The sequence below is a fragment of the Bombus pascuorum genome, chromosome 10 (genome assembly GCF_905332965.1).
Source record: "Bombus pascuorum chromosome 10, iyBomPasc1.1, whole genome shotgun sequence".
NCBI classification, from domain to species: Eukaryota; Metazoa; Arthropoda; class Insecta; order Hymenoptera; family Apidae; genus Bombus; species Bombus pascuorum.
The window spans coordinates 14,132,239-14,159,479 of NC_083497.1; the positions used below are offsets into that span (position 1 = coordinate 14,132,239).

Below are 27,241 nucleotides of genomic sequence, written 5' to 3' on the forward strand. Positions count from 1 at the left end.
ACGGTTGACCTAATTACAGGTAATGAGGTCATTCCTCTAAATACATTCCATGGAAATTGGAAAGTGACGTATCGCGGTCGAGCGAGTAACTTTGTAAACGACGAATCAGATCTGTCGCAAAATTTCGATTATTTCATACAGATGTATCGTTCGAGCTCTCCTCCCTTTCGAGCCAAAAAACGTTCGATCCAGAAAGAACGGGATTTTTAAGTAATTCAGAGACCAATTTTCATCGATTTGAGAAATCAGCGAAATATCTTGCTTGTTCTTACTTACGACTCTCATGAATACCGAACCACTGAACTCGGTTAAAGATAACGTTAAACGAAATTATTAGTCAAGCAATTGTACAGTATCATTGCATACATTATTGGGCGGCTGTTTTAAAGCGAACTCGAGACAAAGTTTCGTGCAAACTTGCACGATTATCAAAGCAGATTCGCTGCTGGCGTAGTACCGACAGTTTATTCATCGCACGATCATTTTTGACCATACACTTCTAAATTATAACAACTACCCTTCGTTTACTTTTTACAATCTCCAACAACGTTTATTTATTTACGTTTAGTAATAATAACTTTGGTACAATTCATCCTCCAGTTTAGGTGGAAAATGATCTTACGGTAGATTTTGCGTTATTGAATTTAGTCAGTTGTTCCTTTCTTTTTAATATAAATGCGTAAAATTATTCAAAGTCGTTCTTTAGTGAATTTTTAACACGAACTCGGAGTTGAATTCCTTGGCGATAATTTGATTCCATTTACAACGGTTAACGGACCAGAGAAGTAGCTATAAAACAAGATCATGTTCCGAGTTCTGAGATATCGTTGAATAAAGAGGCGCTGAGAATTATAATATCTCCTTGGAAATGTTTTCCACTTTGATGTTAATTGCAGTCGTTGTCGCGAATTTGAACACGCCCTTCTTTCTGCTTACATTAAAGCTAATCGTATTTAACTATATGAAAATGCGTAAAAATCGAAAACGATAAAATTGCACGAAGGCAGAGGTTCGAGATAGCGACACGGACGAATGTGAAAATAATGTAACGGAATGGAAGAAAAATAAGGATAGAATGAAAGTGGGAGAAGAGGGAAGAGCTAGAGAAATAAAAATACCGATGAGAGATTTGCATGCGAAAGAGTAATATAGAAATTGGAAAAAACGTAGAGCCAAAAAGGGTGGGTAATAAAACGGCAATAGTAGTGACAAAGAAGAAACTAGCAAGCAGGGAAGCGAGGATAATAAGAGGAGATAAAGCATGAAAGAGAAACGAATCAAAAAGTGAAAAAGGAATGAGAGCACCGTTGAAAGCCGATAAAGAGATAACAAAGAAAGCGCTGCGCCGAGAATAGTAGAAAACGAGACACCGGAGAGACAATAACGCCAACGATCTAACTAAAACCGAGGAAAAAGGTGGAGGAAGAAATAAAGATAAGAAACAAAGGAGCAAATAAGAAAGCAAAGAAAAAGAAACGAAATAAGACGGCAAGAACGGAAAATTAGATTCACGGGAAAGAGGAAAGAAATAACGAAACGCGAAAGAAGAGGAAGAATGTATAAAAGTTGTACAGTGATAGGTGTAAAGATAGAAATACGGTAACCGAGGAGGAAAAGAGTAAACAAGAGAGGCCGATGTACAGTGGCGAAGTAAGGAAAATGGAGAAGAGAAAATGAAAAGAGAGAGAAACAGGGGACGAGGATCGAGGGGATGGACTCGTAAGAAGGGATGGTCTGGGGTGGTTGTGCTTGAGTTTGACACAGTCAGAGACCGGCGTTGCCTGGCAACCTCTAAGGGTGGAAGTTCACATTGGCGTAGGGTGTACTTGCAACGAATTTATGCGCATGGACCACCCCCCTGCTCTGCCATCGAGACGGATATAAAAAAAAAAGAGTCGAGTAAACGAACGAAACAGCCTATAATTGGCGGCCTCTGCTCGTTTAGATCCTGATAATATACCGTGTGTCGCGATAGTCTACGGACAATGCATTCTTCTTTCAGAAATTCTCGATTCACAGTTCTAAACAGAATATCGTAATTTCTCGTTTCTTTTATAAGCTTTGAATCTTTGAGATTTTCGTATCTTACGTCTAGGGTGGACTTTCGGAAGATTTTTAGAAAAATGTCCTCTTCTTAGGAAGTTGATGCGATCGATGTAGGAAATCGATAGCTTTATTTTTATTCTTTCATAAAATGATATCAGAATATGCAGAATGTCCCTTTTTGCTATTAAATTCCTAGTTCTATTAGTTTTTGTTAGTAGAGTTCTCGGTCTGCAGGAAGTAGCCTTACGTGTTCCCTCTTGGGCCCAACTATTTCATCACGAACGGAACTTCGTAATTAATCAACTTTCCAATTAACATAACCAAGGCTGTCGACGGTCTTTTCATTCTCGCGTGATATATTTTTCACAGGGGCATAGAAATTTTCTTTCAGTCGAGAATGCAATTTTCAACAAAATGGAATTTTACATTAAGAAATTTCCACTAAAATATTGAGACATAAAATGTAGCCAACTTCTATTCATTCTTTAATCTATTTATTTCAACGTTTCTGACAATTAAATTGGACGATCAAAAGGATTCTCAGCAAGGAGCGTAAAGTATCGAAGTCTGTTTCATCAATGTGATTTATTCGACAAATGTACGGGGATTATTGGTAATTTGTTGATGCAAACAGAGCATGGCGGGTGGTATTTCTCTCCATGGGGAGTAGATGAGAAAGATTCGTATCCTCGGATCGATTTAATTAGCCCGGAGCCGGTGACAATTTATTTTTATTAGCCGAATACCGTGACGTGGGGTGGGTTCTACGCCCGTGCTGGATCCCACACTGCACCCTGTGGCAAATTCTATGGCAAATGTACCATACCTCGGTAGATCAATATATAGACAGAAGTCCCACGGTTGCTTCCTCTTTCATACGATAGCGGGACATTTTTAATCCGTTGCTATGTTAGGTTTCCCAGAAAACCGATACAAAACGATGGAACGCACAGTTAAAAAATTTTTCTCTCTCTCTTCTTATCTTTTTTTTATTCAGCGATCAGCTGCAAAGGATACTTTTCGATATTCGTAAATATAAATACTCTTTCGATCGATTGACATCGTCGAATGTAAGTAGGTAATTAAACGGTAATGTCCCAGTCAAGAGTTATTTTATTTTTATCATAATTTTATATATTTAGCTGTTTCATTTCCAACAGAAATAGAGAATTTAACGATTTCTTGAAGCAATTACAAAGCGAAGGATTAAATTACTCTTCGTAAATCGATCTAGTTGCACATCCAAATAGTTTCATCGTTCGCGATTATTACGTTGGAACTCTTCGGCGTAAAAAGGGGAAATTAACGAGAGAGAGAAAATATTCGCGCACAACAAGCAAGAACTATCCGTTGTTTTATGATAATGTGCAATTACGCGAATGGTTAGAACGGTGACCCGCGAGCAAGCACAATGCTCGCCCTCTTGCAACTTGTTGCACTTGATTCAGTAAACTAGAAATCGCATATTCCCGTAGTACTTTATGTTCTTCGTAATACCGTGAATCGTTCGACGATCAAGCGCTGCATGTTTCTTGTTTAATACTAGCTCCAGTAATTGCGAACAAACACGACAGACGTGCATCTACCGGATCAGCGTACTTCATTTTTCAACGTTAACTGTATCGTTAGAACTACAAAAACTCGACAGAACGACGAATTCTTTTCGTCTTACAATTGAATTGAAATTGTAGCCGATATGAGAAGATTTCCAACAGGGCTAAAAATGGCATTTCTGTTTATTTCGAGCGAACGATTTGCGTCGTTTATCGTTTGAATAATTTTGTTTTGGTGTTAGTCTTCCCTAAATTGTTCTAAACGTTGCTAATCGCTGCAACAGGTTATATATTCAAAGGAAAGAAAGAGAAAACAGTAGAAGATAGAAATCATGCTAACTAATCGACTTTATTTTTGTGTTTCAGTCGTGTGATTCCGGTGGTTTTCGAGCACACAGATCATCCCAGGCAGCCGCAATGGCCACCTTATCCTTGCGTATCTCCATCCCGGAGAAAAACGCCACGAAGATGATGCAATTCGACCCGAGCACATCCATTTACGACGCTTGCCGTATTATCAGAGAGAAACTCGCTGAAGCGGGTAACATGGGCCAACGTAAGCTCCTACTTGCACCTGCAATATCCTATGATGCTGTACTAACGAACAAACGAATTTGCATTTATCTCTTCCCTTCTGTCCCCTTTATTTTTTCGACGGTATTCTTTACGTATGAATGTTAGCGTTAACGACAAAATTGCTGACTAAGAAACACGATTTTATCAAGTTAGTCGCGTTGAAGATTCTGTCTTTTCCACGCAAACAGCCCTTGCAATTCTACTTCGTTGTCTCGGTCACTTGTCGCGAGAAACTGCTCCTACAACTCTCAAACTTTGCCAAAAAATAAAATACCTAACCCTCTAAACCGCCAACTTCTTAATCTCTATTAGCCAGTTCGAGGCACAAACCCACGAAAATCCTTCCGGAATCCCTAGCAAATAGTCGAGCAACTATTCTAAATAGAAAGAAAGTAAAACTCAATAACGAAGAGAAAAAGCTGGTCTAAAAGCTAACGAGTCCAGGAGAATTCCATGCATAACCGTGTAGCACGATGATAATGACCGCGCGTTTTCCTCTTGCTTCGACAGCCAAGGACTACGGATTATTCCTTGCCGACGAGGACGTGAAGAAGGGGGTTTGGCTAGAGCCGGGCCGGAATCTCGATTATTACATTCTGAGGAACGGCGATCTTCTCGAGTACCGGCGTAAACTGCGGACCCTTCGAGTGCGCATGTTGGATGGAACGCTGAAGACGTTGTTGGTGGATGACAGTCAGCCCGTCGCCAATCTCATGGTAGTAATTTGTACGAAGATAGGCATCACGAACCACGATGAGTACTCGTTGGTGCGCGAGCTGGCCGACGAGGAGACTGAGAACCAGAAGCCGGGCAATTTCGGCACCCTCACGCTCAAGAGGAGAAAAGAGGAGAAAGGCGAGCGGGACGCGAAGATGGATCAGTTAAGGAAGAAGCTTAAAACCGACGACGAAGGTGAGCAGCGAGCCTTGATGTAGCCGCGATAAAAATTCGGACTTATTAAACTTACGGAAACGAGGAATTTAATGTTTGCGGAGAAATACGTGGAAAGAAAGTGTTGTACGAGCGACCGGCTATTTCGTTGTTATCAAAGTCTTTTTTAATAGTAGAACTTTTTTTTTATCCTACTTTAGCCGTGATATAGACTTGCAACCTTAGTTTGATCCTCGCATACATTTGAAAAATATAATCTTCGCGCAAGGAGAATTAAGGCTACAGATATATATATATATTTTTTTTTTTTGGTAAAGATTTTCAATGAATCGTCTGCGTACAAATCATAGATTTTCATGGCGCGATGAAATGTCATTTTGTTCTTCCAGTAAACTGGATAGATCCCAGTAAGACTTTACGAGAGCAAGGAATAGACGAGTCAGAAACGGTGCTGCTGCGGAGAAAGTTTTTCTTCTCAGATCAAAATATCGACAGTCGAGATCCGGTGCAATTATCTCTTTTGTACGTTCAAGCAAGAGACGCAATTCTAGATGGCACGCATCCGGTTACTCAGGAAAAAGCTTGTATTTTCGCTGGAATACAATGCCAGATCCAGTTCGGTGATCACAAGGAAGACAAGCACAAGCCGGGCTTTCTCGAGTAAGCTTTTTCAGATAAGAAATATTGATTCCTTCCGTTTCTACTTATTGCGATATTTTTAACAATAACTGCACGAGAAATCTGATGCAATTAGGATAAGAACATCGCTACAGTAAACAACGCGAAAAGATTCAAAATTGCAAAGATGAATTTTTCTTTTTCTTCCTTTAAACAAATGACGACATTTTTGAGCATTTTTTGTTCAATCTTTGAACGACGATACTTGAAGAAATAATATCTCGCGCCTGTTCAACAATCTATTACTTCGTTCGTGTAAAAGGTTACAAAAACTCTGTAAAAGATCCTTCGAAATAATACCTAATCAAGATTTTTCCATCTGATGCCGTAGCCTCAAGGAATTTTTACCGCAGTCCTACTTGAAGGTGAAGGGTATCGAGAAGAAAATTTTTGCGGAGCACAAGAAGCACATCGGTCTGTCAGAACTGGACGCCAAAGTGTTGTATACGAAAACGGCAAGATCTTTGAGTACTTACGGCGTCACGTTCTTCTTAGTGAAAGAGAAAATGAAGGGAAAGAACAAGTTGGTGCCTCGTTTGCTCGGCGTCACCAAAGACTCCGTCTTGCGACTCGATGAAAAAACGAAAGAAATCTTAAAAACCTGGCCGTTGACTACCGTCCGACGTTGGGGAGCCTCTCCGAACACGTTTACGCTCGACTTTGGCGATTATTCTGACCAATATTACAGCGTACAGACTACAGAAGCGGAACAGATACTTCAGCTAATCTCTGGCTATATCGATATCATTCTTAAGAAGCAAAAAGCTAAAGATCACTTTGGTATCGAAGGAGACGAAGGCTCAACCATGGTTGAAGATAGTGTATCGCCATTGAAGTAAGTACAAGTACAACATACGTATTAACTTTTAGTACAAGTACAAAGTTTCGTTAAGTGAAACGACGATGGATTGTTTATTAGGGCAATTATCGCCCACTTTGCCAATCTCGATTATCCAATATCGCTTATTGAATATCGATTGTTCGCCGCGGCGGTTTCGTTTTTTGTCTTCTCTTTTTTTTGTTATCGTGGATGAAAAAACGATATTATGGAAGAGTTTTTGAACAAAAGGCAAAGAAGTTATACGAAAGCGAAAAATAGAGAGAAATATTTGAAGTAAATTTCCAGACTATGCGCGTTGGATGTGTATTGTTGCCAGTAAACGCGCGCTTTGTTTTTACAGAGCAACGATCATGCAACACGAAACGAGCAACGTCGGCAAAGGAAACGTGGAAGCTGTGTCAGTTGCCATACCTGCGGTTATGAGAACCGGTGCAGACGGTAAGAATTTTCAGAAATTTTTCCTAATTTCGTGAACCTTGAAATCAGTGTCTTGTATCATTCCTAAACTTTAAAAAATATTAATACGCAATTCCGTTTTATCGAAGAAGCTGAGAGAAAAATACGTATCAAGATTTCATAAATAATTTTCAACGAATTAGAAACAAGACACTGTATTTTAGCGTGGATATTCAACGATTTGTACGATGCCAAATAATATATCGTGCCTTGCGCGCTGCCCTAAGAAACGTGTCTGATTTTTGCTCCAAAGAAAATCATTTCTATTTGAAGTCAGTTGGTTATTTGGGAGCTGTAAAGAAGTAAATTTTATCGTACTATTTATCCAGCTATTTTCTATACATAAATAGATAGACCAACTATCGAAAAATGTACACGTGTCGTGTGGCTTCGATTAAACTTTGTCCTTTCCAAACTGTCAAAGCGGTGAGAAAAGATGCAGAAGCTCTAAAGGTCTTTGCACGATTGCCTCCTCGGTCTCTTACAATAATTTTGTATATATCTATTTCGTTATTCTTTGGATGATTTCCGTTTTGTATAATTGTTTTGTACATACCTATACATTTTTTAAAAGTCGCATTTTCATTTTTTTAAATCTTGGACCCTTTATTTTGTATGTACCAAACGAAATATCTGACGCTTATTCGTGAGAAATGCTCTTGCTTCGCAATTCATGGAGCAGATCTGTTTGCGTATTCAAGCTTCCCTATCGGACGATCAATCGATCCCGTGGATCGATCTCTGTAAATATCATTCGGATAGTTGCATGATACGGTTTGTAGGGGCTCGACCATATGGGACCGGGCACATGGGCGGTGCTCAATACACGACTGTCAGCGGCCAGGTGAACATCGCTCACGCTCCACCGATGGTAAGATTTATCAAAGGCATAAGCTCCTGCTCACGTTGAATTTTCAATGTTTCCTGGCCGAAAATAAAATATATTCTAGATTATTTTTCTCTATATCTCTCTATATAAATTTTCTGTAGAATAACACTGATCATTCGCTTGAGCGAGAGCTGTTGAACTGCTTTGTTATGGCATTAGTTAGTAATACCATTATTGTATGGATCGCAGCGAATATCAACGGTATATTTAAGTTCAACATCAATATAATAAAACAATTTCGTTGCATACCGAAGCAATTCCGTAAAACTAATTGACGGTTAAATTTGTTTTCATGCTAGGCGCCTTCTATTGCGGACACAGAGTAGGTACTCGATGATAAAACTTTTTGTTATATATCATTGGCATTTAAGTAAATTTCTGTTACGTCATTCCAATTCTTAATTTCATTAAGTTTGATTTTCGTGACTAAAATATATTAAACTTCACCGAGATATAAAAGTACTTGGATGGAATTTACCTAATCTATTGGTGAATTCTGTATCGTAAGAATTTTTATTCAGCATATGCATTCTTTATTTGTACACCTGTCATTGAGGTAGTAATCGATTTGAATGGGCAATTTGAAGGCGTGGAAAGATTCGCTGAGAAGACGGAGCGCCTTCAAATCACCTCGATCGCGATACGTCGGTACAACACGCATCCGTCCGTTTAACCATTAACTAATTTTTAAGTTAATGTAAGTCTAACCGTAACCAGGTGCAACAAACCAAGGTCACATCCGTCCTGTCCGAACCACAACGTGCCTTACTGTCGACTATCACCGCTGGTCACGAGGTGATCCACATCGCGGAGACCGAGCTGTCCTGCAAGGCTCAGCTTCCAGAACTGGGCAACGATCCGGCCTCGTTGAAATGGATCGAACAGACGATCGATACGCACAAACAGAATGTTGGCTCTCAGATCGCGGCGATGAACGCCGCGACAGCTCAGGTGGTCACCTTGACTTCCGGTCCAGCCGACGACGTGGATCACACAGCGGTAGGTGCAGCTATCACAACGATCGCAACCAATCTGCCGGAGATGACGAAAGGCGTCAGAATGATCGCCGCCCTGATGGATGACGACTCTTCGGGAGACAAACTGCTGGATGCAGCAAGGAAGCTGTGCTCCGCCTTCTCCGACTTGCTCAAAGCTACCGAACCTGAAACTAAAGAGGTATGGCATCTTGGTATTCTTGTGGAAAATGCTGAGATATTCGTATGGATTTCTTTGGTATTAGGAAAAGTGTATTGACTCGTTAACTACGAGTACGTACTATCATTGACTCGTACGTGATCACAACAATTTGCAGTAGATTCGCGGAGACTTTACAGCAGATTTAAAAGCATTTAACAGCGGCGGAAACTATTATACATTAATGATAACTTTCGATGTTCGATTCGTTAATTTTGAAGATTTTTTATCTTAAACTGTACCTTTTTGTGCAGCCTTCCTACGTAGCGCTCTCTTCCTCCGAACGATACGTAAGCACAAATATCAGAGAAAGTTATAGAATTTTGCAAATTATTACGGTTCTCACTTTTTTTACATTCGTTAAATATCCTTATATACGTGGTTTATTTAAAATTATACGCATAGTGTTAACTTGCAGCTTTTTCGGGATACTTTGACATAATTTGATGAATATTTTCATTGCAAGCGAAGCAAATTAGTTTTTCTTTCATTTAGGACGAAAGTGAACAAAATGTTTCTTTTCTCTTATGTTGAGTGAACGAATAACTCGGTAACATATTACAGATAGATGCTAAAGCTATTTCACCAAAAAATAGAAAGTAATTTATTCGTGACTATTTTGCCTGCGATTTACTTTGACCTTTTCACCGATATATCGCTCAATATATTTATTTATTAAACTTCAACTTACTCCAGCCGAGACAGAACTTGCTGAACGCCGCATCCCGCGTTGGCGAGGCATCTCACCAGGTGTTGACAACGATAGGAGAGGAAAATGACTCGAATCGAGAGCTCCAGGACATGCTATTGGCATTAGCTAAGGCCGTAGCCAATTCAACCGCCGCTCTGGTGCTCAAAGCAAAGAACATCGCAGCCACTTGTGAGGATTCAGCGACTCAAAATCGTGTCATCTCAGCCGCCACCCAGTGTGCATTGGCCACGTCGCAATTAGTCGCCTGTGCAAAGGTCGTAGCTCCAACTTTGCACTCTCCAGCTTGTCAGACGCAGCTGATGAACGCAGTTCGTGAAGTGACAAAGGCGGTCGAAGGTCTCTTGGAAGTATGCAACGAAACCTGCAGCGACGAGACTCTTCTGAAGGAGCTAAATGCTGCTGCCACTGAAGTCAAAACGCGAGCCAGGGAAGCATGCGGCGGTCTGGAATTAGATGCAGCCGAAGAATTGATAAACAGTTTGAAAGACGAGTTAAGAGAGTTCTACAATGCCGTGGAAGCTGCTTCTCTAAGACCTTTACCCGACGAGACGCCAGAGTCCACTGCTCTCCGACTTGGTGCTACCTCGAAGAACGTCGGATTCGCTATGGCTCAGCTTCTATCCGCTGCTAAGCAAGGAAATGAGAATTACACTGGAAGCGCAGCTCGAAAGACAGCGTCCGCCCTTAAAGATCTAACTTATGCTGTTCGCGGAGTAGCTGCTACTTCGCATCAGCCTGATACGCAAAAGAAAATCTTGATGACCGCGGATGATGTTATTCTAAAGTCGTTGAGACTGGTTAAAGAAGCTCGAAGAGCTCTGAAGAACGCTGACAGTGTGGAGAACGAAGCTAATCTGGCTGCAGTTGCCAAGGATGTGTCGAATGCGCTGAATAAATGTGTGTCTTGCTTACCTGGACAAAGAGACGTAGACGATGCAATTAAAAATATCGAAGACATGACTCAGGTCCTCGGCATGAACGAGTTCCCACAAACCAATAAGAGTTACGGGTATGTATATCCTTCTTCGCCGATAAGAGGCTTGTTATCAAATGGCACACTGATATTTACCTTTTCATTTGCCTCATTTTACTTACTGCTTATTATTCATTGACACACTTTGAATCTCTCGAGATAACGGCCAACGATAAGTTGTCATAGCGTTAAGCATTTAGCATACTAAAGATGTATGTAACTTTAAATTTTATGCTGAATATAAAATAAAATATTATATGCGAGCAACGTAAAATGTTACATTTCATTATACTTACGCATTGTTTATACATGTATTATAGTTTCTTTGTTAACTTAAATAATAATCGTATAATATTATTTATAATAACTAACGCTTCGCTCCAAATTTTTATTTCATTATCATGCAGGCAGCCAATCATTTCTTTACAGACAATTGCAAAGCGATCTAAACAACGCAGCTGCGAATTTGAACGATGCTTCTTCAAACGTGGTGTCGTCAGTACGTTCTCCAGTGCAGTTAGCTAATTCTTCCAAACAATTCACCAACGCTTTTGGAGACCTGTTGGGCGTCGGCATGGAAATGGCCGGTCAAACGGCTATCGAGACTCGAAGTCAGATGGTAGTTTCTTTGAAAAACGTCAGCATGACATCCAGCAAGCTTCTGGGAACTGCTAAATCCGTAGCAGCCGATCCGGGTGCTCCAAATGCGAAGAATCAACTATCGGCAGCTGCACGAGCCGTCACGGATTCCATCAACTACCTCGTCGATGTCTGTACCTCGGCTGCGCCTGGACAAAACGAATGTGACAATGCTATCAGAAACATCCAATCGATGAGATCGCTCCTCGATAATCCTAGCCAACCCATTTCTGACGCGAGCTACTTCGAATGTCTAGAAACCGTGATGGAGAAGAGCAAGAGCCTTGGCGACGGAATGACGGGCATAGCTAACCACGCAAAGAAATCAGAGCACGAACAATTCTCGGTAGCAGTTAGAGGTGTTTCTTTGTCGATCTGCGGACTGATAGAAGCAGCGGCTCAGGCTGCTTATCTAGCTGGTGTAAGCGATCCAACATCGGTGGCTGGAAAACCAGGCTTGCTAGACCAAGCTCAGTTCCTCCGAGCTGCACAGGCCATTCATACCGGCTGTCAAAGTCTTGGAAATCCTACAAGTACCGAACAACAAGTACTTTCGGCTGCTACCATGATAGCAAAGTATACGAGTGCTCTCTGCAATGCTTGTCGCGAAGCATCGAACAAAACCAGCAATCCTGTTGCCAAACGTCACTTCGTTCAGTCAGCCAAGGATGTTGCCAATTCCACATCGGTCCTGGTGAAAGAAATCAAGGCGCTGGATCAGAATTATTCCGAGGCTAACAAGGCAAAGTGTGCAGAGGCTACCAGGCCACTTTTGGAAGCAGTTGACAACCTGTGTACGTTTGCTGGATCTCCAGAATTCGCCAGTCAACCTGCAAAGATATCCGTCACAGCTAGAGCTGCCCAAGAGCCAATAACTAGCGCCGGTAAAGCTATTATCGATGGTTCTTGCGCGATGGTGCGAGCCGCCAAGAGTCTCGCCGTCAGTCCAAAAGACCCTCCAACTTGGCAATTATTGGCAAATCACAGCAAGAGCGTGAGCGATTCGATCAAGTCTCTAGTTGCTTCCATCCGCGACAAAGCACCTGGGCAGAAGGAATGCGACGTTGCGATCGAGAAACTGTCGGCTAGAATTCGAGAATTAAATGCCGCGTCTTTCAGTGCTGTTTCACAGGCACTGGTTTCACGAAGAGAGAATACGATGCAAGGATTCACGGATCAGATGGAGACTAGTGCTAGCGAGTTACGAGAAAAATTGGAACCTCTTCGAACAGCTGCCAAATACGAGGCTGAAAACGTAGGACATGCCGTCAATCAGATTGCTTTGTACTGCGAGCCTCTAGTTTCTGGTGCTATCGGTGCTGCTTCAAACATGGTGCACTCGAAACAACAGATAGTGCTACTGGATCAGACGAAAACCGTCACCGAGTCTGCTCTACAGCTTGTCTGCGTGACGAAAGAATCTGGTGGTAATCCGAAGGCGGTTAATCTGCACACTGAGGTTGACGAGACAGTGGAATCCATGAAAGATGCGCTGCAGGAATTACAAAACACTTTGGAGACAATTTCGACATCTTATGGAATTGTTACTGGGTTAATCGACGCTATTTCTCGAGCCATGGTTAGATTGGAAGATCACAGAATGTCTACGATCGATACAGTGGATTCTTACGTGGATTATCAAACGAGAATGGTGGAAGCTGCCAAGGAGATCGCCCGGCTGGCGCAGGAAATGGTAAGGAATAGTTTTAATATTTTGTTAATATTAGGAATCTAGTCTAGTTAAAGGAAAGAAATGATCAGTACGAAGATCATCAACATATCTTACGTTTAATTTATCTCAATCTTTATCCATTTCAGTCAACAAAATCTAGCACCGACGTAGCCAGACTAAGTCCTCTTATAGTGGATATCTCCCACAAGTATACTCAGCTAGCCCGCGATACGTCCGGCGCTTCAGCGGCCGCATCTAACGCTGACGTGTCTGCGAGACTTCGCGCAAGTGTCCAAGAGCTTGGCAAAGCTTGCGTAGACATCGTTCGAGCTGCAGGAACTTGCCAAATGTCACCAGGCGACGCTTACACTCAAAGAGAAGTCGCAGAGCACAGCAAGATAGTCACGGAAAAGGTATCTCAGGTGTTAGCTGCACTTCAGGCTGGTTCTAGGGGTACTCAAGCTTGTATCAACGCTGCGAGTACCGTGTCAGGCATTATCGGTGACTTGGACACCACGATCATGTTCGCCACTGCTGGAACCTTGCACGCAGAAAACGAAGGCGATACTTTTGCCGATCATCGAGAGAACATCTTAAAGACAGCCAAGGCTCTCGTCGAAGATACGAAAACGCTAGTAGCTGGAGCAGCCTCGTCTCAAGAGCAACTGGCAGTAGCAGCGCAAAATGCCGTTTCGACTATCGTTCAACTTGCCGAAGTGGTTAAATACGGTGCTGCCAGCTTGGGCAGTCAGAATCCCGAGGCCCAAGTAATGCTGATAAACGCGGTAAAAGACGTGGCTTCTGCACTCGGCGACTTGATACACGCCACTAAAGCGGCCAGTGGCAAACCTATCAACGACCCCAGCATGGCCCATTTAAAGGACTCTGCCAAGGTAAGGTGAATCGTTCCTATTCTCGTTGCTTTATTCGTAATTACGTCGGCGTTTTGCCGATGATCGAGGGATCTCCTTATCGTTAGTAGCTTGATATTAACTTTGTCTTGGAGAGACGCTTGAGATGGAGAGGTAATGGTAACGTTTATAACAGAATGGCAGCGTCTAGGATACATCAGGAAGTAGAGCTTTATGAAGGATACGTGTATGCGACTAATAATATGTGACTAAATGATGTTCGATCTTGATTTCCCAATTAGTATAAAATCAGACATCTCAAATTGAAACGAATCATAAGCATTATATGTATTCCGAGCCATTGGACCTGCAGAATTTTACATTTCTACGAAAATTTTCACAAAAATTATTCAAAATATACGTTGAAGTAGCGAATCTTCCTTTTATCAGTGTTGATTTAGAACGCACGACTCGAGTAATAATTTCAGATGTTAAAGAAGTCAAAGTTGGGAAAGGCTTGATTAAACGATATTAACCGCAGCAGGAATCGCTTTAATCGGAGGACGAGTCGAAGCAGGATGCGCGAAATCTCATTATGACGGACCTAACGGCACTTTGTTGTTGTTTTACTCGTTAACATACTAAATTTGATCTTCACGCTTAACATCACGAACCAATTTCCCGTTATTTTGTGGGTGGACTTTAATCGATATACATTTCCATTTCACCTCTAACCGACTAAAAAGATAGAAAGATAGAAAAAATACGAAAAGGTACAAGAGTAAATCGAAAATATGTAATTGTCAATGATGTCACTCACTAGGTATTCGGTGAAACGGTCTCGACCGAAGATTCATTGTTAAAAACTATTAAAGTCCACCTTGCACTTTCCTACTCGTTCGATGTTCCATTTTTTCGTGTGTGTGAGACACTATACACTCGATCTTTATGTTCCCTTGATGGAAAGTGTGTAGAATCGCTGAGCGAGGCAGAACCGATTTTTGCTTCAACCATAGACAGAATATATTCTTATCCGGCTTTGTTATCTTTTTTTTCTTTTTTTTTTTTTTTCCTTTGGCTTGTTGACGATAAGATTTACATTTACGCGATGAAAAGTAGAGAAACATTTTCTCTCATGAACTTGGTGGACTTTAATTGTGAGCTTTCATTGACGATTTTGGTCTGGCCGATCCGGATAGGTGTTAGAACAGCAGCTACACCAGCAGCTGATGCCTTTGAGTGACGTCGGTGGCTCGGAGTCCGAATGGTTCGTGTCCGATCAAGAGGAGGAGCTGATACGTCTGCTCTCAGCCTCAGAGAGCGAACAACCGTCTCAGAGAACTTCCGATTTGCTGTTACTCATGTAGCCGAAGCCTTGATTTTTTACACCTATTTCGTTCGGTTCTCGATGAACTTGATGTTTACCCTTTTGGTACATTATCGTATCGGGGTCGGAAAGAAAAATTTTTATCACGTCTGTAGCCACGTATCTTCGTATAAGCAGACAAAAGCGAAAACAATTGATAATATTTCACTATACAGTACCGAAAGGGTGGAAGCAAGACTCGTTATTCTTTTTACACTCTTTTTACAAAAAGAAAAGAAGAAAAAAAATGAATATCTCAAGAAATTCCAACAGAACAATATTAACAAACATTTCCCAAATACTAATTCACCGCGAAGAGAACTTGATGACGAATTTCTCGACAAATTTGCATTTTACAGTTCTCCTTCTCTTCAAGTATTTATTTTCGAGTTACTATACATCGAAGCATTTATAGCATTATATGATACTAATTAATATAATATTAAGAAATAGTAACACGTGATGCGCTTCTTTGCTACGTGTTTAGTTCACATGCATTCGTATTGTAGATATTCTTGCTCTGCAAACAATTGTATCGTGTTTCAGTTGAGTTACTATTATACTTTGTAACATACATCATCATTTCTTTATACATTTTTTCTCTCTCTATATTTTTTTTTGTAATAAAGAAATAAATCATCAAATTTCTATTACGCTACTACATCCTTCACACGAATATCTTAATTCATCCGTGGACAGACATTTTTTTTAAAACAAAGCAACTTTTAGGTACGTACATTCTACTTGCAAACGTGTGTGCATTAATGATTAATAGCACCGTGCTTTAATGCTTCGTCGACTAATCGAAGATTAATACGTTATTTAAATGAGTTTGTTAAAGGGAATATGACGATAATAACATTTCTAAGCAGATTTCTTTTCGTTATTCCTAACGATATTCAAATTTGGACATAATGATTTTCAGTTTTTAATGATAATTAATAAGACGTACGAAATAAATGCAAATAAAGTGAAATAGCGAGAAAATATGGTCAAATATTATTAACGATCTCGCGATGGATATCGGAGAGATAAAATAAATTGTCGGAAAGGAAATTAGTCTTATTTTCTAATATCATTTTACAGCTATTGATTTAATATCTTTTCAAATATTTTATCTAGAGTCTAGATATATAGTATTAGAAATTGACTAACAATATTTAAAGAAAAAATGTTAACTTTTCTCAAGGTTCTTGTACAGCAGAACATATCATCGCCATCATTTTATTCAAAACACAAGTGATAACAATTGCATTAACACCGTAACATACTTTCTATTTCATTCGCAGTGCAATAATCTAAAAATCACGTAATTGACAACCCAATACGCGGTAATATTCGATAAAAGGGAAAGAAATAGCGATGAGAATTATATGATTTTTAGATATCCATTCATTAATAATCCATTTTCAACGATGAGTACGAAGAAACAGTACCCAGATCGTCGCATGTAATACCGAATGGAACATGTAACAATTTGCTTTATCTTTTCGTCTTCAGGTGATGGTAACCAACGTGACGTCCCTGCTGAAGACAGTGAAAGCTGTCGAAGATGAGCACACTCGTGGCACCAGGGCTCTGGAATCAACCATCGAGGCGATAGCTCAAGAAATACGCGCCTTGAACACTCCAGAGACGCAGAAGATCAACGTGACACCCGAAGATCTGGTTCGATGCACTAAGAGTATCACCACTTCAACCGCCAAAGCTGTAGCTGCCGGAAATAGTTGCAAACAGGACGACATAATTGTGGCTGCAAACATGGGACGAAAGGCTATCAGCGACATGCTGACCATTTGTAAAGGAGCAGCATATAATTGCGCAGAAACAGCTGAATTGAGAGAAAGAACTCTTCAGGCTGGTCACGACGTCGCTCTTAATTATAGGGAATTGTTGCAAGCTATATTACAAATATCTTCAAGATCTGGTGATGCAAAACACACTTTGCCACCCATTAGTAGAAAGATCGCTCAGAGCGTTACCGAATTGGTGGCTGTGGCAGAATTGCTGAAGGGCACCGACTGGGTGGACCCTGATGATCCGACGGTCATTGCAGAAAACGAGCTACTAGGTGCTGCGGCCAGTATCGACGCTGCCGCGAAGAAGCTTGCTAGCTTGAGACCTCGGAGAAGTATACAGGTGAGTCTTTAGGACGATACTATCGCCGTTAATAGCGGCAATGATTTCTTGTATGATCCGAATTTGCTTATAGATCTCGTCTTAGTCCAGTCAAAATTTGTCTTATTATTAGCTATAAAACAACTGAAATAACGCATGACGTTAAATGTTGTCTCGGTAATCTTCATTCGCTAGGAAGCAGTCTGATTTCCGTAAGATATGTTTGATATTCTTGGTTGTTTTTTGAAAGAATCGACCAGGAATCAAACATATTATTACGGCGGTCAGAAACATCATCGGCAGAAATCCACTGATGGTAAGGCGATTATACACACGTATCATCCAACCGATATGTTAATTCAATGTTGGATTCTGTTAATCCTGTAGTTGTCTCCTTCCACAAAAGTTTTCATTTTTACTTGATAGGAGGCAAACGAAGATATGAACTTCGACGAAATGATCCTAGAAGCAGCCAAATCGATCGCAGCCGCTACATCGGCTCTTATAAAAGCAGCCAGTGCCGCTCAAAGAGAGCTTATCGCAACAGGAAAGGTTTCTCGAACTCCCCTAACCAGTTCTGACGATGGTCAATGGTCCGAAGGTCTAATTTCTGCCGCAAGAATGGTCGCAGCTGCAACTCACAGCCTCGTTGAATCTGCAAACGCTCTGGTACAAGGCGTCAGCTCCGAAGAAAAGCTAATTTCCAGCGCGAAACAGGTAGCCAGCAGTACGGCACAATTATTGGTCGCTTGCAAAGTAAAAGCTGATCCAGATAGCGAGAGCACGAAACGTCTGCAAGCAGCTGGAAATGCTGTGAAACGCGCCACCGACAATTTAGTACGAGCAGCCCAACAGGCTATTCAGCAAGAAGAAGACAGATCTTTGATCCTAAACCGTAGAATGGTTGGAGGTATCGCTCAGGAGATAAACGCCAGATCGGAGGTCCTTCGTATCGAAAGGGAACTGGAAGAAGCTAGAGGAAGACTCACTGCCATTCGACAGGCCAAGTATAAAAATCGCCCAGATTTAGCTGACACCGATACCGATGCCGAACAGAGTGGTTACGAGAGCACAACTAGATACGAGACCAGAGCTTACGAAACTCACAATCAGTCACAGATGAATTACAGCACGTATCAACAGCATTCTACAACGCACAATATTGGCCAACTCGGTTCCGACAGACAAACTCTGGTTAGCCCGGAAAAAGTTTATTCGACGCAGAGCACGTTAGAAAGGAAAATGAAAGAGAGTCAGTATCGGTCTACGATGGAAAGTCAGTACGGGTCGGTCGAGAAAAAGTATAACGAAAGCCAATATGATAGACGGTATGTTTCGGACAGTCCATACCTTGTTACCGAAAAGAAAGTGACCATGGAAAGTTCGTCTGGTCAGTACAGTTCTATCGAAAGGAAGATCAACAAGGAAAGTTATAATACCGAGGCAACCATGTTGTAACGATCGCAACATCTTTTGCAAGTCGATTCGTTAACAACAACGTTGAGTATAATGATAAGACAATGAAAAACCCAATAACGATCGTTCACGCAATATCAGCACGTGCTCAGTTCAGAATAAATTAAGGACTGCCTTCTAGGACGAAAATGACAATCTTTAAAAAAAAAAAGATAGGGAAAGAAAAGAAAGAATCGATGTACGAAGCGAAAATATGAATACGTGATATGGAAGAAGAATAACCGGCGAAGAAGTAACAATTCATGAGGGCCTGATGACCAAATAAGAACTAAGGATTTAGATCTGAACGAAGCAAAGATTCGAAGTTGATGATTTTGTTAATGGAAATCATAGCATTTGCGTTCAAAAGCAATATCTTCAAATTTACAATTTAAGTTCATAAATTTGGAATATATTCGAGAAAAAGGGATAGAGGGGGAGAGAGTGTACGTTCAAACAACAAGAAACACGCGCGTATTGAAAATTTTACAATTCTCGCTCTAGATATTGACAAGCTCGCTACTTGTTTCAGTTTTTATTTTTAAAAGCAATCGTGATAAAATCTTTGTATGATAATCTTTGCGATGAAAAATTGTAGAAAAGTGCCCTTAGGTAGAATTAACTATGTGCTTTCGAAATTAGCCTTTATAAGAACGACTATTGATTGGAATATAACCGTCCACCTTTTCCACGAACTTATTTTTGTTGATCTAATACGAACGATGCTACAAAAAATTGCACGTGATATATTTCCACCATTTTGCATCGACGATTCTTAATATTTTGATAACATATTCCTTTTTGATTCGTTTTGAGACATCTTTTTGAAAATATATTCGAAAGATTTATAAGAATATTTGTATTTATAATTGAAGGAGAATTTGATGGAGAATCTACATTTTCCGAAATATGTATTCGTATTTAATATATAAAAAATTGGATAATTATACGAAATCCAGCGAGAAAGAAAGATGTTTGTTCAAACCGATGCTTCTTTCTTCTATTCTTTGATTTTATTGACAAGCGATTAATAGCCATCGTATACCTGATTTAATTTAGATCTAATTTATCATAATAGTTTAAGTTTAAGACCACGGATTAACAAGAGAAGCAACATATCATTTAATTTTATTAACTTTCTGACACCATGTGGTCTGATCCTATGGTGTCTCCGTCTGTTTATCCTTAATATTTTCCGTTCTTTTTAATATTTTTCTTAACATTATCGTTGTAAGTGCGTCTCTTTTCGTTCTAGAATCTAATCGTTGCTTAAACTTACGTTTCTTCTGTATCGCGCGCTCTTTACCATTCGTTCGCGGTGGCTCGTTTTTAATAATTTCGCTCGTTAGACTTTTCGAGTCAGGACTGTCCAACTGAATTCAGAGGTTTTGAACGAGATCTTGAACACATAATACGAAATCTTATTGTACGCGAGTAGTACATAGACCGATCCTATTCATTGACATCAAGATCGAATAGCGAAAGATTCATGGAGAGGTAAATCCAAGTAGTACGCTGAACATGCAACAATTGTATCATAATGAAAATTGAATTGAATATTTTGTCATGGAACGTTCTGAAGTAGGTGATTTATTTTTATTACTGCAAATAGAAGAAGCATATATTAACTCGTAAGTTAATTTAGAATGCAACATTTAAAGAGGTTCATAGAAGTTGCAAGACTGTAAATATTCTAATGAAATTTGTATAGAAATGTCAACAACGTTATATAAAAGCGAAGTGTTAATAAGAATTGCAAATAAAAAGAATCTAAATATTTAATCCTGGATAACAAACTAGGAACGAGATCATTGGTTACTTTACAATGATACGAATTATTGTAATTATTCTTTTCTGGCATAAAAATTATATCGAAATAATCTATCGAGTATGATTATTTCAATACTGAGATATAGCAAATGATTGCAAAGTATTTATTTCAATTATGGACTTATATAAAAAAGATGAAGTTTTACACGTAAGAATTCGACAATTCTATATATTTTTACAAATTTATTATAATTTTATGTACGAATTTTATATAACACGTAAATTCTCAACTAATGTAACATTATTTGTTCTAAACGTGAATTTCTTTTGCATTAGCTTTTAATAATAATTTCTTGCTTAATGCTCTTTATTCAGACTCTTTGTTATAAAAATAAGATTGCAGTGTAAAACTAAAGAGAAATTTTCACACGAAGAATGTAATTAAGAAGAGTAAACACTATAAGAAGGAAAGTGCTTAAAAAGATGATATTATACTTTGAAAAAGGAAAAAACTATCTCAAACAAGGTGTTGAAGCGTGAAAATGTTCTTAGAAAATTTTGATTGGAAGGTCGATGGTTGGACAGACCTGTTCCAAGTGATAGATTAGTGCAATTATCATTAGTCTTTCGAAGGTCAAGAAAGAATTTGTAAATACATAGATGTTAAATATTTCGCGTAACAATGCAGTGTCTTGACGATGAATCGATAAATGGGTGAAAAAAGTGCCTGAGTCTAATGAGCTACCGCTTTTTTCATATGCTCGTAGCAAACTCGTAGGATTTTCGAATATTACCAAAAAAAAAAGAAAAAAAAACAGATGCTTTACTAATGTTCGATAGTATAATTATAAAACGAAAAAAAAAAAAAAAGAAAAAAAAAGAAGAAGGAGACAAGATGAACGAAGAATCCCTTTGTATAAAAAAAATCGTTTTCAAAAAGAAAAAAACAGGCGAAAAGGTAAATTTGTATTGTCGAACTCTTGCAAAGGGATCTACAGATATATATATATATGTATGTATACATTATTGCATTTAGTGTTATATATTTTCAGAACGATTGCCAATCGTGTTTTTATTTTATATACGTATACATTATACTTATAGGTGTGTGCCATGATATATAGGAAATTATATGTATAAATATAAATATAAACGAAAGGAATTATACAATATATAGATTCTCTACATATATTATATATTAAATATATATGTGCCGTTAATATATTAAGAAGAAACAAAGAGCAACGAGAGAGAAAAATCGACAGTTTTTAAAGCTTTGTATTCATTGGTTTTTGATGACTCAGATTTATATACAGGATATTTTTAATCGTTATATTTAGTACAATCGATTAAGTTTTATCGTGGAATGTTACAAACTGTAATATCATATTACATTATTATATTATATTATATTATACTATATTATATTAATTACATTATATTGGTATTGATTTATTCTTATCATTAGTTATAATGCCGCTGCATATGTATATGCTACATACAGTTAGGAGATGATTATGATGATGAATATCGTTTTATTATAATTATATTACAGCAGAACATTCGCAAATATAGATATATTAGCTTTACTTACATTGAAATTAATAAAGAATTTCTAACATTTAGTTGATGTATCATTAAGAATGTATGTTTCCATGTGCATGTAAGACAAAAGTGTGAATCGTATGATTTAAACAGGACATTCTATTTTAATTTATTAAATTATTTAGTCTATTTTTCAGGCTGATAGCTCGATCGAATCGAATTGAGTTAACAATGATACACGATAATATGAATTCAAGAATTGTAAAAACATCTTCATAATTTCGTCGACACATCTTCAGCGATGGTGCATCAAAAACTGTGAGAAAAGATTTAACGACTATTTTTTGGCGACGACTTCGTTCAATGCTTTTATTATAAACCTTGGGAGAATGAAGGCGGCTCGGTGCACAGCGTCGTCATAATACTTCATGTTCATTTCATCGAGTTCGCTGTGACTGAAAACCTTCTTCGGTTCTTTGAAGTTCGTTTCCTGAAGATGTATTTATCTTTTTATTCGTCTGTTTACATAAGACTAATGAAAAGAAGAAAAGAAAAATTAAAGGATCTACTTACAGGGTTTAATCCTCCAAGCACGAATCCAATTTGTCCCGTGGGGTAGGTAGGCACGGAAGCAACACCGTAAGTTGCAACCGGAAATAGGGACTTACAATGTTGCAAAGTTTGTGTTACATGGCTGAGATTCAACCACGCAGTACCCGCTTGACTGCAAACGATTCCACCAGGTTTCAACGCATTTTTCATTAAATTGAAGTACGATTCGTGGAATAGGCACTCTGCTGGACCTACGTTCATAAACGTTTTATTATTTCATTTCATTACACGTAAGAAAATACTCCTATTGTACATTCTCCGTTCCTTTTACATTAATAAAATTCGACCAAGGTATATTATACTATCGATCAAAATCTAAATGTATTAAGAAACGAACTGTAATTGACAAAAGTTTACTTACCGATAGGATCGCTACTATCGGTAATTATAACGTCGAATTCTTCATTGTGTTGCTGCAAGAACTGGAAACCGTCGCCTACGTTAAGGGTGACTTTAGGATGATCGAGTCCCACACTCATCGTAGGCAAATACTTTCTGGATACCTCTAGTACTTTCGAGTCGATTTCGACTTGTACGATTCGTTCTACTAGCGGATGTTTCGCTACTTCACGAGCAACCCCGCCGTCACCACCTCCAACTATTAACACCTGACAAGGAAATGATCGAAGCAGGAAAAGATATGAATACAAGATACGATACCTTTTCAATAACTATAAAATTTTTCAGAATATTTAATCTATGCAAGATCTTACAGTTTTCGGATTTGGGTGGCTGCACAACGGTAGAAACGCGATCATCTCCTGATACGAAAATTCGTCTTTCTCCGTGCATTGTATGATACCGTCTAAAATTAGGGTCCTCCCATGTGATTTCCTGTATACATGTAATTAAGACAGGTTCCTTTTGAAACAACGGCGAACAACTAACTTATCGGAAGTTTAGTTTCTTTCTGCTTTTTGTGCTTTCTTTTCTCTTTTTAGAATCTGACATATTTCACTAGATCAATAGATTTGTACATTCTTTATATATTTTTCTTTCGCTCCCTACGCGAGTACTATGTTATAAGACATAATAGAAAATTTTATTTCTAAGAAGCATCGTGTTACGGCAACAGTTATCATATATATTTTTTGTATATATATATTTCGTATATGAGGGAGATTAGATATATCGTAACTTACGAAAGACTGCGATAAGCTTTTAAAACTGAATTACACCATGAAAATCGATACAATTAAAATATGATAATAATCGTTCGTATTTTTACAACTAAAAAATATCGGTCTTAAAAATAACACGAAGATACGGCGTTATTATTAGCTTCTTCGTATCGTTTAAAAGAAATTTTAAATTGAAGACTATCTTATTTGTTTTCTTTCCTCTATATTTCTTCTCAGCTATGTCGCGCTTGCCCTTCGATGTTTTTTACTGTTATAGTAAGAAATGTTCTCAAAAGTAACTATGAGACTTGATAAGAAAGAAAGATTAAAGAAACTCTAAACGTTTACACGAAATCCTAAGTTGAAGACCATTTTATTTGTTTTCTTTCCTCTATATTTCTTCTCAGTTATGTCGTGCTTGTCCCTCAATGTTTTTTACTGTTATAATAAAAAATGTTGTAAAAATCAACTATCAAAAATCTCTCAAAAGTAATTATGAGACTTGATAAGAAAGAAAGATCAAAGAAACTCTAAACGTTTACACGAAATCCTAAGTTGAAGACCATTTTATTTGTTTTCTTTCCTCTATATTTCTTTACAGCTATGTCGCGCTTGCCTTTCGATGTTTTTTACTGTTATAGTAAGAAATGTTCTCAAAAGTAACTATGAGACTTGATAAGAAAGAAAGATTAAAGAAACTCTAAACGTTTACACGAAATTCTAAGTTGAAGACCATTTTATTTGTTTTCTTTCCTCTATATTTCTTCTCAGTTATGTCGTGCTTGCCCCTCGATGTTTTTTACTGTTATAATAAAATATTTTGTCAAAACCAACTATCAAAAATCTCTCAAAAGTAACTATGAGACTTGATAAGAAAGAAAGATTAAAGAAACTCTAAACGTTTACGCGAAATCCTAAGTTGAAGACCATTTTATTTGTTTTCTTTCCTCTATATTTCTTCTCAGTTATGTCGTGCTTGCCCCTCGATGTTTTTTACTGTTATAATAAAATATTTTGTCAAAACCAACTATCAAAAATCTCTCAAAAGTAACTATGAGACTTGATAAGAAAGAAAGATCAAAGAAAACTTGTTCCGCTCGTTTTTTAAAAAAAACTCGTTTATAAAAGAAACTTTGCTATTGTCGTCCGATGTTAAAGTATGAAAATTCGATCTCCTCTTCGATCTAACTGTTATAACGTAGGGATCTATAAAAATTTCATAAGTCTGCAACTCTTAATGCACCGTATTCAAAATATCATAAACCTCCAACACGTATTTAGTTTTCTCCAATTATTTTTCCAATGAAAATATCAATATCTTTTACGTTCAAAGAAAATAGAAAAAGTGTAATATTTACGTGTCGATCACCATCACCTCCTGATACTCCGATCGTTCTCGATGAATTACATCGAGGACCTCGAGAGACAATGAAACTCCTGGCCATAGATCGTTGTTAATTTCACTGAACCAGCCAGGTTTGATCGCATCCATTTCTTCTCTTACGCAAGTTTCGATTGGCGAACCAATATCTCTTCTTGTTTCACGATTCGACTGCAAGTAGACACTGTCGGTCGGTTAATCGTGGACGAGGAAAATAAAAGTGCCAACTTTTTTATGTGGCCAAACATGTTTCCCTACGATACGGATCGCCACTTCCACTCCCTCTGGAGCGGAGCTTGAAGGAAGAAATGGTGAAACTCGTTTGTCACCTGTGTATTCGTGCTGGTAGCTGACACGGTATACTCGGTTTAAGTGTGTTTGCAATGTCATTTGATAAATTATTTGAAAAGGCTTGTTTCTATAAGAGTAGCTTAAATTATGTTAGATAGTATCGGCTTGGCGATTCTTGTTTCTTGAAATAATTTTGTTGAACATACGAAGGAATTGAAAGAGTCAGAGTTAATCGATGTATCGTTAATGGATTTCTAGGACTTTTCAAATAAATAAGGTCTCGATCGAAGCTGTACCATAGGAAAACGAAAAAGCGTAAATTTGATACGTAAGAAACGTAACTCGAAATTTTTGCTTGCTCGTTCCAACTTTCGATATTTATTGTATTTGACAACCTGTGTTTACTACTAAATGCTACGTCCTTGTAATGTGTTAATTCGAATGAATTTCAATGGAAGTTTCAACGCGTGAAGTTTGCGATCATAGTAATTCACCATATTTAATCAATATTTTATATTTTATATTAATAGCTAAAGAAAGATTTAAGACAGCGAAAGCGAAGATCACGTTGCATTACAAAATTTGATAAATTTTATGTATGCAATTATCGGTTTCCAGAAGAAGCCACTCAAAAAACAAACTAGAGAAATGTTGTTTTCAAATGTTAATTATTTTTTTAAATACCAAGTTCACTAAAAGTAAAAACTTGACGGTGCTCGATATCACATGCAGATCATGACAAACAATGGGAGGAAGAATCGCTTCAACCCCTTCGACGAACTTCTCTGTAATTCGATGTTTATTTCCAAGAGAATCACTCGTTTCAAATTGAAAGTAAAATTACGATAGCACCAGCACGAATAGTGACAAATAATCGTTTCCATTCTGTGAAAACTAAAAAATTCAAATTCAAATTACTTTACCGATAAATACAAATCACCAGGGTAACCCGAAGAGAGAATTATTTCAGCCGCGCCACAGCGTATAACCACACCATACGATTCTTCCAAGCAAATTGAAATGCAGAAAGAGCGAGAAGCGAACGGTGTACAGCGTAAATGTGACGACGAAGCAATGAGCAGACCTTCGAAACGGAAACACGAGCGAGAATGGAAAGTAGACGGGAGTTTACTTGCCAAACGGATGATGGCCTTTATCAGCCTCCGTCCCTCTGCTCCCAGATAATGACGGTTCAACCACGGACAAGATAACTTGTCTGCGCTGTAGTATGCGTTGCCGAAACGAAAATCAGTTTTCTAAGTCCAATTGATAATATTTGGAAAATTCGGAGAACAGGCGATAAAAGATAAAAGAAAAGCTCAGGGATCTTTCTCCGTCTTGTTATCGTTGCGATAACGATAATGCTTAGATTAAACGTAGATTATATGACGATACATATTTGTAGTTGTAACTGCATTTGAACTTTAATCCTTTCTATCTCCCCATTAAACTTAAACAAATAACACAGTCAAGTGAAAAGACAACAAATTTAAATATAGAAGTACCGCTCATCGCTACAATCATTTCCTCCTTTAAAGTCTAAATTCACGTAAACCTATTCTCTTGGCAACTGAGTCATTGTCCTCTTATTAGTTAAGTAAATAATTCCCC

At 38.5% G+C, this 27,241-nt stretch overlaps 2 protein-coding genes across 10 annotated transcripts in view; one reads left to right on the forward strand and one right to left on the reverse strand.

Moving 5' to 3' along the window:
- LOC132911051 (talin-1) overlaps positions 1 to 22,305 on the forward strand; it is a 49,280-nt gene extending 26,975 nt beyond the window's left edge. For 5 of the 9 annotated variants that reach the window (XM_060967374.1, XM_060967375.1, XM_060967379.1 and 2 more), the window contains 13 exons: positions 3,966 to 4,155; positions 4,686 to 5,087; positions 5,456 to 5,726; positions 6,076 to 6,579; positions 6,926 to 7,023; positions 7,824 to 7,912; positions 8,648 to 9,106; positions 9,379 to 9,414; positions 9,821 to 10,845; positions 11,239 to 13,141; positions 13,267 to 14,013; positions 16,838 to 17,476; positions 17,882 to 22,305. In XM_060967374.1, coding sequence (XP_060823357.1) covers positions 4,017 to 4,155; positions 4,686 to 5,087; positions 5,456 to 5,726; positions 6,076 to 6,579; positions 6,926 to 7,023; positions 7,824 to 7,912; positions 8,648 to 9,106; positions 9,379 to 9,414; positions 9,821 to 10,845; positions 11,239 to 13,141; positions 13,267 to 14,013; positions 16,838 to 17,476; positions 17,882 to 18,913 — 7,344 coding nt within the window. In that variant the 5' untranslated portion in view covers positions 3,966 to 4,016 and the 3' untranslated portion in view covers positions 18,914 to 22,305. Of the gene's footprint in view, positions 1 to 3,965; positions 4,156 to 4,685; positions 5,088 to 5,455; positions 5,727 to 6,075; positions 6,580 to 6,925; positions 7,024 to 7,823; positions 7,913 to 8,229; positions 8,253 to 8,647; positions 9,107 to 9,378; positions 9,415 to 9,820; positions 10,846 to 11,238; positions 13,142 to 13,266; positions 14,014 to 15,170; positions 15,914 to 16,837; positions 17,477 to 17,881 lie in introns of those variants that run through there. The other 4 variants (XM_060967381.1, XM_060967382.1, XM_060967380.1 and 1 more) reach the window with 4 other exon arrangements.
- A 59-nt stretch (positions 22,306 to 22,364) lies between these two features.
- On the reverse strand, positions 22,365 to 26,880 carry LOC132911105 (spermidine synthase). Its single transcript, XM_060967508.1, has 6 exons — positions 26,549 to 26,880; positions 25,317 to 25,523; positions 23,551 to 23,671; positions 23,199 to 23,445; positions 22,799 to 23,028; positions 22,365 to 22,715 (listed from the first exon to the last, which is right to left on the reverse strand). Exons 2-6 carry the CDS (start codon positions 25,448 to 25,450, stop codon positions 22,563 to 22,565), a joined length of 885 nt encoding a protein of 294 aa, XP_060823491.1. The 5' UTR covers positions 25,451 to 25,523; positions 26,549 to 26,880; the 3' UTR covers positions 22,365 to 22,562.
- Between the last annotated feature and the right edge of the window lie 361 nt (positions 26,881 to 27,241).